Source organism: Coregonus lavaretus (genome assembly GCF_964263955.1).
Source record: "Coregonus lavaretus genome assembly, chromosome: 30".
NCBI classification, from domain to species: domain Eukaryota; kingdom Metazoa; phylum Chordata; class Actinopteri; order Salmoniformes; family Salmonidae; genus Coregonus; species Coregonus lavaretus.
The window spans coordinates 25,841,762-25,854,505 of NC_140017.1; the positions used below are offsets into that span (position 1 = coordinate 25,841,762).

A 12,744-nucleotide genomic window follows, 5' to 3' on the forward strand; every position below is an offset into this window, starting at 1 on the left:
CTTGGCCCCAGTGATGTACTGGGCCGTACGCACTACCCTCTGTAGCGCCTTACGGTCAGATGCCAAGCAGTTTCCATACCAGGCGGTGATGCAACGGTCAGGATGCTCTCGATGGGGCAGCTGTATAACTTTTTGAGGATCTGGGGACCCATGCCAAATCTTTTCAGTCTCCTGAGGGGAAAAGGTGTTGCCGTGCCCTCTTCACGACTGTCTTGGTGTGTTTGGAACATGATAGTTTGTTGGTGATGTGGACACCAAGGAACTTGAAATTCACGACCCGCTCCACTACAGCCCCGTCGATGTTAATGGGGGCCTGTTCGATGATGCTGTTGATGTGAGCCATGACCAGCCTTTCAAAGCACTTCCTGGCTACCGACGTGAGTGCTACGGGGCGGTAATAATTTAGGCAGGTTACCTTCGCTTCCTTGGGCACAGGGACTATGTTGGTCTGCTTGAAACATACAGGTATTACAGACTCGGTCAGGGAGAGGTTGAAAATGTCAGTGAACACGCTTACCAGTTGGTCCGCACATGATTTGAGTACACATCCTGGTAATCCGACTGGCCCCGCGGCTTTGTGAATGTTGACCTGTTTAAAGGTCTTGCTCACATCGGCTACCGAGAGCGTTATCACACAGTCGTCCGGAACAGCTGGTGCTCTCATGCATGCTTCAGTGTTGCTTGCCTCGAAGCGAGCATAAAAGGCATTTGCGGCTGGGTTTCCCATTGTAATCCGTAATAGTTTTCAAGCCCTGCCACATCCGATGAGCGTCAGAGCCGGTGTAGTAGGATTCAATCTTAATCCTGTATTGATGCTTTGCCTGTTTGATGGTTCGTCTGAGGGCGTATCGGGATTTCTTAAGCGTCCTGATTAGTGTCCCGCTCCTTGAAAGCGGCAGCTCTAGCCTTTAGCTCGATGTGGATGTTGCCTGTAATCCATGGCTTCTGGTTGGGATATGTATGTACGGTCACTGTGAGGACGACGTCGTCGAAGCACTTATTGATGAAGCCGATGACTGAGGTGTTATACTCCTCAATGCCATTGGATGAATCCCAGAACATATTCCTGTCTGTGCTAGCAAAACAGTCCTGTAGCGTAGCATCCGCATCATCTGACCACTTCCGTATTGAGCGAGTCACTGGTACTTCCTGTTTTAGTTTTTGCTTGTAAGCAGGAATCAGGAGGATATAATTATTGTCAGATTTGCCAAATGGAGAGCGAGGGAGAGCTTTGTATGCGTCTCTGTGTGTGGAGTAAAGGTGGTCTAGAGATTTTTTTCCTCTGGTTACATATGTGACATGCTGGTAGAAATGAGGTAAAACGGATGTAAGTTTGCCTGCATTAAAGTCCCCGGCCACTAGGAGCGCCGCTTCTGGATGAGCATTTTCTTGTTTGCTTATGGCCTTATACAGCTCGTTGAGTGCGGTATTAGTGCCAGCATCGGTTTGTGGGGGTAAATAGACGGCTACGAATAACATAGATGAGAACTCTCTTGGTAGATAGTGTGGTCTACACTACCGGTCAAAAGTTTACACCTACTCATTCAAGGGTTTTTCTTTATTTTTCACTATTTTCTACATTGTAGAAAACTATGAAATAACACATATGGAATCAGAATGCCAAGATTGTGCAAAGATGTCATCAAGGCAAAGAGTGGCTATTTGAAGAATCTCAAATATAAAATATATATTTCATAGTTTTGATGTCTTCTCTATTATTATACAATATAGAAAATAGTAAAAATAAAGAAAAACCCTTGAATGAGTAGGTGTTCTAAAACTTTTGACCGGTAGTGTACCTCAGGTGAGCAATACCTCGATATTTCTTTAATATTAGACATCACGCACCAGCTGTTATTGACAAATAGACACACACCCCCGCCCCTCGTCTTACAAGACGTAGCTTCTCTGTGCTGCCGATGCATGGAAAATCCCGCCAGCTCTATATTATCCATGTCGTCGTTCTGCCACGACTCAGTGAAACATAAGATATTACAGTTTTTAATGTCCTGTTGGTAGGATATTCTTGATCGTAGATCATCCATTTTGTTTTCCAATGATTGCACATTGGCCATCGCCTACGAATTCTCAGAAGGCAGCCCGACCTCCGCCCCCTTTTTCTCCATATTTTCTTCACGCAAATGACAGGGATTTGGGCCTGTTCTCGAGAAAGCAGTATATCCTTCGTGTTGGACTCGTTAAATAAAAAATATTTGTCCAGTGCGATGTGAGTAATCGCTGTTCTGATGTCCAGAAGTTATTTTCAGTCATGAGAGACGGTAGCAGCAACATTATGTACACAATAAGTAAAAAAATAAGTTACAAACAACGCAAAAAAACTAACAAAATAGCACAGTTGCTTAGGAGCCTGTAAAACGGCAGCCATCCCCTCCGGCGCCTTCACTCAGTCATGGAAGAGTGGCATCCGTTGAGTGTTTTGCCTATTAGCATAGGCTGTGTGTGTGTGTGTGTGTGTGTTTTGGTCTCTCATTTGATGGGGAACAAGTGACTCAAGCACATAACCTTTATGGATCAGTCATAAATGTTAAGTGATCCGAAGGGAGGCAGAAAGCAAACAGCCATTTATGGACTAAACCCTTTAACCCTCTCCTTACAGCTTATAAAGACAATCACCCAATAACAGCTGTATTATAAGACACTGACTAATCTCATCCCCAGCTGGCTCTCTAGCACTTCAGCCTGGGGACAAGGTTAGGTGCTGACTAGTGACAAGTACAGCAGATAATTAGTGGCACACAGCTAATTAATATTAATAAAGTCTAACAAATACCCTTTGTACCAACAGTATTTTCCTGAATAATTGCCTACCTTGCTAGGGTGACAGGTAGGGAATTATCATTTAGGATTGGTCACCTAGAGGGAAAGGTCAAGAGCTTCATCATCAGTCTGTGACAGTGACGCCTGGCATTTAGCATCAGATCACAGTCAAACTACGCCTTCTTCTCAACCACAATCAACTCCTCTAGAATAGAATACAGAATCCACATGAGAATATCAGAATAAGAGGGGCCGTGTAAGGGTTAATGCTCAGTGAAGAGCTGTTGCCTAATGTAATTGTGAGGTCTAATCAGCCACTCAATCAGCCCAGTATTGTTTCTCTGCCCTCCTCTAGCCCATCAACCCCTATTCCTCCAATCCATCAGCAAGAAGGTGAAAGCCACTGATTGCCTCTTCTATTCCATCCGAATCCAAGGTTACAGCATTAGAAACCTCAAGCACTAACAAGGTTCTGTTGATTAGGGTTGTTGCTAATTCATTTAGCACCCTATTGCTGAGGTGATTATGAGGGATGCTAATACTTTTTTAAGCTTTCTATTTGCCTTGGTAATGGCAACTACCCCTTTGAAATTATTCCAATAGGGTCAACCTTGAGCTGTTGAAAAGCAGAATATGCCACATGCCAATCAGATTCAAAAGTGCATATTCCCATGGCCTTTTTCCTTAGCGTCTGCATTACACCCCATAAACCTGCTTTCCCCCTGGTATTATCCCCAAGGACAGTGTCTCTGTACAGGGGTCTATTGTGCTGAGCCACCCACAATCTTTCTCAGACAACAATCACACCCATAGGGCAGATTACAGACCACTCCCCCTTGAGAGGCGTTCTACCGCCAGGCACCTGCTGTCTCCACCAAACGGGCACAGCATGGCACCAAACTACCCCACACAGCACATTTCTGCTGCCTCTGCATCTGGACAGGCACAGCTGTTCAGGAATAATTCTCCAAGCAACCAGGTGAAGAGGTTTCAGACTTAGTCTTCACAGTTTAACTCAACTTAACCCTCTCTTCCCCTTAACTTAAACTACTTTGGTTAGGGGAAAGGGCGGCCAACTTTGAGAAAAGGACATTGGACATTATTACAGGAAACCATTACCCCTTCATTTAATTTGTCCTCACTGAACGATGAGGTGTAAACCTGAAGCTGAAAGGCAGCATGTCCCAAATACATCACAATGTCCACCGAGCAGATGGCCGTCTAGCTGGGGACCAGACCCACCACAGTAAATCTGAATAATGCATGCACACCTCGCTGTGATCCAGCACATCCAATACATAAACGGATCACTTTGGGTCTGGATGCAGCGCAAAACGCTTTGCTAAAAGCTCACTTTACCCAAGCCGTCTCCCATAAATAATTTCCCCTCCAATGTTCACATGCATAACAATTGCAACTTGTTGGTTATGAGAGGACGCGGTACGGGTGCACATTGAATGTCAATGCAGCGATGAATATACAATGGCTCTGTGGGATGGCTGCTCCCGGAGCAATGCTGAACTGACAGGAGGGATGTCTCGACCTCCTCAGGTCTCAGTAATTGCTTCTGCCACAGTGCAAGGAAACCTCTCAGTCAGCTGTGATTTGATGGAGGCTTGTTTTCTCTTAATTTACAACAAAACATCCAGCAAACCAAAATTGGTTCTGTGAAAGTTCCCGGAATATTCGTTAGGTTGCGGAAAATGTTTTCATAACACAAAAACTGTCCAGTTGTCCAGTTGTATAAAACATTTGCCTAACGTTGCAAGAACATTCCCAGAACACATTTTGTCTGTTCTTTAAAGATCCCCAGAATGTTTCATTAGGTTATGGGAACAGCGTGGTGGTGACATTGTGGGGACATCACAAAAGATATGTTCCCAAAACACAAAAACTGTCCAGTTGTGCTGATGATTACAATGTTTCTAGTAGGTTTAAAAATGTTTTGCCTGATGCGGCAAGAATGTTCCCAGAACACATTTCCTATGTTATTTAAAAGTTCCCAAAACATTTTTTTGTTTGTGAGGATATGACAAGAAATAGGTTCCCAAAACACAAAAACTTTCCAATTCTGATGACATTCTTACAATGTTTGTATCAGGGTGCACAAAACATTCCCTCAATGTTCTTTGAATGTTATTCCTATGTTCCCAGAATGATAATACATTTTTGAACAGTCCATGGAGGTTTCTTTCAAGTGTTAATGTTATTTTACTGTTGCGGAGGTTAAAGTAGTTGTACAACAATCCACGTAGAAACATATACAGTATGGCAATTATTTGGAATCACATAATTTATTAGACATATATTGTATAAACATACAGCTGAAGTCAGAAGTTTACATACACTTAGGTTGGAGTCATTAAAACTCATTTTTCAACCACTCCACACATTTTTTGTTAACAAACTATCGTTTTGGCAAGTCGGTTAGGACATCTACTTTGTGCATGACACAAGTAATTTTTCCAACAATTGTTTACAGACAGATTATTTAACTTATAATTCACTGTATCACAATTCCAGTGGGTCAGAAGTTTACATACACTAAGTTGACTGTGCCTTTAAACAGCTTGGAAAATTCCAGAAAATGATGTCATGGCTTTAGAAGCTTCTGATAGGCTAATTGACATAATTTGAGTCAGTTGGAGGTGTACCTGTGGATGTATTTCAAGGCCTACCTTCAAAGTCAGTGCCTCTTTGCTTGACATCATGGGAAAATCAAAAGACATCAGCCAAGACCTCAGAAAAAATATTGTAGACTTCCACAAGTCTGGTTCATCGTTGGGAGCAATTTCCAAACGCCTTAAGGTACCACGTTCATCTGTACAAACAATAGTACACAAGTATAAACACCATGGGACCACGCAGCCGTCATACCGCTCAGGAAGAAGACGCGTTCTGTCTCCTAGAGATGAACGTACTTTGGTGCGAAAAGTGCAAATCAATCCCAGAACAACAGCAAAAGACCTTGTGAAGATGCTGGAGGAAACAGGTACTAAAGTATCTATATCCACAGTAAAACCAGTCCTATAGCTACATAACCTGAAAGGCCACTCCAAAACCGCCATAAAAAAGCCAGACTACGGTTTGCAACTGCACATGGGGATGAAGATCGTACTTTTTGGAGAAATGTCCTCTGGTATGATGAAACAAAAATAGAACTGTTTGGCCATAATGACCATCGTTATGTTTGGAGGAAAAAGGGGGTCGCTTGAAAGCCGAAGAACACCATCCCAACCGTGAAGCACGGGGGTGGCAGCATCATGCTGTGGGGGTGCTTTGCTGCAGGAGGGACTGGTGCACTTCACAAAATAGATGGCATCATGAGGAAGGAAAATTATGTGGATATATTGAAGCAACATCTCAAGACATCAGTCAGGAAGTTAAAGCTGGGTCTTCCAAATGGACAATGACACCAAGCATACTTCCAAAGTTGTGGCAAAATGGCTTAAGGACAACAAAGTCAAGGTATTGGAGTGGCCATCACAAAGCCCTGACCTCAATCCTATAGAAAATGTGTGGACAGAACTGAAAAAGCATGTGCGAGCAAGGAGGCCTACAAACCTGACTCAGTTACACCAGCACTGTCAGGAGGAATGGGCCAAAATTCACCCAACTTATTGTGGGAAGCTTGTGGAAGGCTACCCGAAATGTTTGACCCAAGTTAAACAATTTAAAGGCAATGCTACCAAATACTAATTGAGTGTATGTAAAAGCTGTTTACACCTTTATTCCAGGTTGTGGTCTTTGTCTTTGCAAAAGAGAGGATAACTAAATCTAGAAAAATAAGTATCCTCTTATTTTTTACTCTGACAATCTTCTTTATATAGACTTTTATTTTCCCTACAAACTTGATTTCAGAAATCATGTTAAATTATTGCCTGGCAGATTGCGGTGAGGTATACATAGATATTCATATGTACTAAGACATATAGCCATAGTTTGGATAATAATATAAGGGAAATCGAGGCCTCCTGAGTGGCGCAGTGGTCTAAGGCACTGCATCACAGTGTTGCAGCGTCACTACAGCCTGGGGTTCGATCCCAGGCTGTGTCATAACTGGCTTGACCGGGAGTCCCATAGGGCTATGCACAATTGGCCCAGCATCGTCCGGGTTAGGGGAGGGTTTGGCCGGGGAGGCTTTACTTGGATCATCGTGCTCTAGAGACTCCTTGTGGCGGGCTGGGCACCTGCAAGCTGACAGTGGTTGTCAGTTGAACAGTGTGTCCTCTGACACATTGGTGCTTCTGGGTTAAGTGGGTGTTAAGAAGTGTAGCTTGGCGGGTCATGTTTCGGCGGACGCATGACTCGACCTTTGCATCTCCCAAGCCTGTTGGGGAGTTGCAGCGATGAGACAAGAGTGTAATTGGATATCATGAAATTAGGGAGAAAAAAAGGGTATATAATAATAATAATATAAGGGAAATCCTCTGAAAATGTTACACTACACATTAGCAGAACATTGCATAAATGTTTTCAGAACTACTTCCATTATCGTTTATGTTTTTACCTCCTTTTTCTCCCCAATTTCGTGATTACGATCTTGTCTCATCGCTGCAACTGCCCAACGGGCTCGGGAGAGGCGAAGGTCTAAAACACAGAAATTGTTTTGGTTGCTTGTGAATTTTAATTTAGACCTTTTTTGGAAGTACATACCAGACGTAATGGCAGTAAATTACAATAGTTGCAGGAAGGGCAGGCATATTTGGTGAGTAACTAACTTATTTTGACATAACGCTTGCAGAGCTGGTGAATGGTAGCTTGAATGGTAGCTTTCTGAGCAGAGGAGATCTCGTCAGTTTCCTTTGCCCAGATAAACCCTAACTAGAACTTAATTGGAACGTTAGCTAATGTTCTGGGAATGTTCCCGGTTTGCTGGGCAGACGCTACAAAAAAATGATCCTGAATGATTTGTTCCTAAATTTGCACTGGCAGTTTCCTTGAATATGGATGACAGATCAAGGGGAGAGGATGCATTAACAAAAATACTATATTTTCGGGAGTTGTCAGATTTGTCTATGCTAATGAGATACTATTGGGAAACAACTACAGTCACTGTGTGTATAGCAATACACTACACATCTAAGGAATGAGACAGACTTTAGGACAAAAACTGACTTAAAGTGATTTAAAAATAAAAATGGAGTTCTATCTTCACTAGAGATTCAGAGACATTATTAGGGAACCACTTTCTCTGCAATACTGCAGTGCCCTCTGCTGTCTAATGCTTAAACTTCTCTGAATCTGCACGGTAGCAAATGCAAGGCCCAGTGAGTATGCATTGTTGCTCCAACCAATGACTTAATCAGATGTGCATTCCAATGAACAAAATAGTCCAAAAGATCAAATAAATTCAGCCACAATTTTTCATAGTATGTTTTAGGATATTATTTTTTTTTTTATTTAGATTATCTCATGAAAAAACAACAAAATGTCTTAGCAATATCTCCTCATTTACAGAGGGTTGGGTTTGAAATAACATCATTAATGAATAAAAAACTATAACAAAAGAGTAAAGCAACAGATAAAACATGACATACAATTAAAATATCCCTACAAAAGAGAGAAACTAATGTCCTCTCATAATACAACACAATGTCATAAAGCATTACAGCTTCTGGTTAATGTGAGGAGTGCATTGACATACACTTCTTTCACATTTGCAGCACACGTACACATTTGGAAGTTATTTATCCTGGTAACATGACATTAGATGGACCCTAACTGTGGTCACAATCCTCCATGCTCCTTAATTTGTGAAGGTGGGAGAAGTGCAGGTGAAGAAATGTCCTCAGTGTCTTCCATTATTGTTTGAACTAAATAACACCACAAGTGCCAAACAAAGTGTTACCAAACACCTTCAGTGAAGAATCAGTGGAATTGCAAAACATAAAAAGTCAAGGATCTATGCATGGTTTTCAGATGCTATAATTATTTAAAAAGTGCATGTTTCTTCAGTTAGGGCGTAAATTAACTAGGCTAACAATATCACGTTGGCTGTAGGCCCAGTAAGACATTCTATCTTAGAATATTATTGCTCATAAAATTAACAATATTTGGCAGACATTTCAAATGGCATTTTCTGTTTGTTGGACAATATTATCTTACGGACATTAAATTATAATTATCCTTCGGACATAAAAATGATACAAAACCTACATAAACCATTTCCCAAAACGAGCTTTCAAAATCTCACCTCTTAAAGTCCCTTTGTAGTTTATGAGAAAATAATTTCCCTCTTTCTTTGCTATCTACATGTTACCAACAGTATGACCCACCCATTCGTGTCAATTCAACATTTTCTTAAAAATTGTTTGAAGGGATATGTCTGTATGCATTTTTTACATTTTTATAACCATCAACATTAATCTGTTGAGTTAGAGATGTATGCCAAGCTGGCCTCTTTTAGCTGCTGGTGTGATTAGAGGACTGAATCACTCAGCGTAGACTCCAGCTTCTGGCCTGAGGCCTGTCTGCAGGAAGGCCCTGTGGCCCCCTAGGGCCTGGGACAGCGGTCTGTGGCTGTGTGGGGGCATGCAGCCGTGGCCAGGGAAAGGCCCAGGGAACGGCCCTGGCATGGCCTTACCAGATCCTGAGGGTTTGGGCTTGGGAGCTGGGTAGTACCCCTCCAGGTTAGCATAGTGAGAGGGCATGGCCTTGGTGCTCTGGGTTCTCCTGTGGGGCTGGGTGGAGAAAGACCCAGGGTGCTCTGGTTCCACAGGCGATTTGACATGGTGGTAGTAATGAGGCTCTCTGATGCTCTGTGATCGTGGTCTCCTGGGGGTGCTTGGTTTTAATCGGGCAGAGTAACTGTTAGCAGCGTTGCCCATAATTACCTTGTCATGACCTCTACTATGACCACCCTCACCCTGCTCCACGTTCTTAACATCTAGGAGCATGGGGACGTTGCAATGCTGTGACTGGGGTTGATGTCTTTGGGAGGTGCCCTGCTTGGACTGGGTTCTCCTGGAGACGCTCTCTCTCCGGGGAGGGACTGGCTCCTCACCTAGCCAATGACCCCTCTGGTGCCTGATGTAATCACTAGGGTCTGAAAGCTGCTGGCCAGGGGAGATTGGGGACACGGCAGCTACTTCCCGTTGGCTGTCCACTCTGTCGATGGCCAGCAGCCAGGCATTACCTGGGTCTGACCTGCTTCTGGTGTGACTGATATCTCTGCCCCTTATGTCACTCTGTGGGAGGGGAGGATTTAGGTTCTCATAAGGAGACATGATAGGGCCCTGGGGCCTCTGCCTGGCTCTATTTTCTTGCCTGATTGGCTGATAGACTAGTCTGTCACAACCCTCTGGGTGGTCCCAGGACTTGTAAATGACTCGCTCTGGATCTCTGCTCTCTAAGAAGAGTTGTCTTTTTGGAGGTGGGATGTTGTGTGAGGGATGGTAGTGGTAGCCAGGATGTCCACAATCCCTGGTAGAGCGCATGGTGTATGACTGACTGTGTCGGATGCGGCTCGTCCTGTAAGGGTCCACATAGTAGTAAGACTCCTCTAGAGGCGCTGCGTCTGAATAGGGGCTGTAGCGGTATTGAACACGGCCATTCTCAAAGTACGGCTGCATGGGTTGGACATCTGACTGGACTAGTCTCTGGTACTCCTTTTCCTGGACAGCTGGACGTTGGACGTAGAACAGGGTGTCTGCCAGTTGAATACGAATAGGTTGCTGGGCATGGAAGGAGTGTGCCCTGCGGATGACGGGGCACCCCTGGGCTCTATCCTCAGTCCTCTGCCATTGTCCCTTGGATCTGTGGTGGCCACTGGAGCTGTGCTCCTCCCTGGGTTGGGGTTGGGGTTGACCTCTGTACTGGGAGGATGAAGAGGGGTAGTTCAGGAGGCCTAAAGTACTGTAGTGGCTGTTAGACGTGGGTTTGTACATGCTGTTGGGCCCTGCCTGGTGGGTAGGGAGACAGTCAGGCTGAGGATGAGGATGTCCAGATACCCGTCCTGCTGGATTGACCCGATGATGTCTGTATACGTCTTCAGCCTCCCTCATAGCTCTCTCTTCATCAGAGCTGTACTGGTGGACTAAGGACGGCAGAGGAGGACGTGGAGGGATCTCATCCACAGACCCTGGCATGGACGCCTCAGCAAGAACAGCCCGATAGTTATAGGCATTGACTGAGTCAGTGTTAGCGAGGACAGCAGCAGCTAACTGGCTCTGAATGGAGCAGACTGATTGAATGGGAGGGGAGGCCCCACCACTGCCATACAAGGAGGACACAGTCTGAAGATGAACAGTCCTTACAGCTCCCAGGGGTCGGTCTCTCCCTTCCCTCTGGTCCCTCACCTCTGTGCTGCCCTGCAGTAGAGCTCTAGCCTCTAAGGGACTGATAGTGGGAGTGAAGTTACTCATGGCCACTTGTCCCTCAGGGGCCTGTTTTCTCTCATAGCCAGGGAAACGGTCACACGGACTCTCAACTGGTGTGCCAGCCAAGGGTAAGAGGGGGGCTGGAGAAGAGACCTTGAGGTCACCGTAATCCTGAGAGCAGGGTTGGAGGTGGAGAACAGAGGGCCGTGGGGGTCTGTCTAGGGGGTGGGGGGTGTCCTGTCTCTGGAGAGGGTAGGGGGGCTGGGTGCTCCTCCTCTGAGAGGTCAGGGGGTGGGGGGTGTCCTGTCTCTGGAGAGGGTAGGGGGGCTGGGTGCTCCTCCTCTGAGAGGTCAGGGTGGCCTTCTGGGCAGACTCAGCCAGGGCCAGGGCCAGCCTGCGGGCAGCACTCGTCAACGGAGGGTGAGGAGGGAGGACTGACACGGAATTCACAAGCCTATCTGTTCCTGGGGAGGCATAAGACAAACAATGCTGCTACAGTATGACAGGACAAACAATGCTGTGATCAGACATGAGGGGACAACACATAGAATAATACCATAAGAACTTAAGCTAATAAGGAAACACATTAAGAACTGTACATATCCATGTAAACATTGCTGCACATTAATGATAAACTGTCGATATAAAATGAACTAAAATTGAATTTGTTTTTAATGTGCCACTGACCTGCATCCGGAGGGTTTTGTGAAGCCAGGCTGTCTGTGACAGTTGAGGCAAAACTTGGTGGGCTGGGGGGCCGGCAGGGTGCCCTGGCCTCACTCACTAGTTGGGCCTCACACAGATCCAGAGGTGGAGGGGACGAGGACTCACCACCCTGGGTGTCCGAAACACAGCGTGGGGCAGAGGCACACACAGTGTGCACATCTGCTTCAACCACAGGGGGGGACTTAGAGGACTTCCGTCTGAGTTTGGGGGAGACGACCCGAGACACTTTCTTTTTCTCCCCTCCTTTCCTATGGACTGGGCTGATGTCAGGGGACTGGGAGTTACTGACGACTTTATAGAGGGATGAGGAGATGGGCTCTGATTCACTGGAACCCCCGACATTCTTCCTACAGTTGACGCTTGCTTTGCGTTGAGGAGCGGATTTAGCTGTTGGTGGGCTCACTGGGCTGCACTGGAAAGACATGGGGTCAAAGTCCAGAAAGGCCATGCCAGGGGCTGGAAGACAGAGGTCAAGGTCGTCCTCCTGATGTGGAGGGGACACGCCAGCTGGGTCATAGGCTGGACCATCAGCACCACTATGGACCTTCTTGGCCTGGTTGTTGTAGAGGTCAACTTTGATCCAGGCATCACACAGGTCATCCCTGAATGTGGTGGAGCGTGGTCTAGGAGGGTGGTACATCTGGGGCTCCCCTAGGACAGACAGATAGATAGTATACATTAACGTTCAGAGGCAGACTTCAACATTAGACAACATAAAAATAAAGGTAACAAACAAATTATCTGTCTAAATTTGTTTATCACCTATTATGAAACACAGGTACTGACAGGATTGAAAGTGTGACTGGGGGCATATTTACCTTCCACATTGTGCAAAGAAGTGAGAGATTCTTCACTTTTGGAGGAGCGCAGTGTCCCACTATCACCTCTTCCACCTGAATAATATGAAATTACAAACTGA

The 12,744-nt window shown here is 45.3% G+C and overlaps 1 protein-coding gene across 1 annotated transcript in view; it reads right to left on the reverse strand.

The window, feature by feature from the left end:
* Positions 1–8,232: 8,232 nt before the first annotated feature.
* Positions 8,233–12,744, reverse strand: part of LOC311106174 (rho GTPase-activating protein 32-like) — a 47,455-nt gene continuing 42,943 nt past the window's right edge. The window contains exons 20-22 of the mRNA XM_084148494.1: positions 12,644–12,718; positions 11,787–12,476; positions 8,233–11,563 (exon numbers count right to left, since the gene is read on the reverse strand). Of these exons, the coding sequence (XP_084004620.1) occupies positions 9,213–11,563; positions 11,787–12,476; positions 12,644–12,718 (3,116 nt within the window). The 3' untranslated portion in view covers positions 8,233–9,212. The remainder of the gene's footprint in view (positions 11,564–11,786; positions 12,477–12,643; positions 12,719–12,744) is intronic.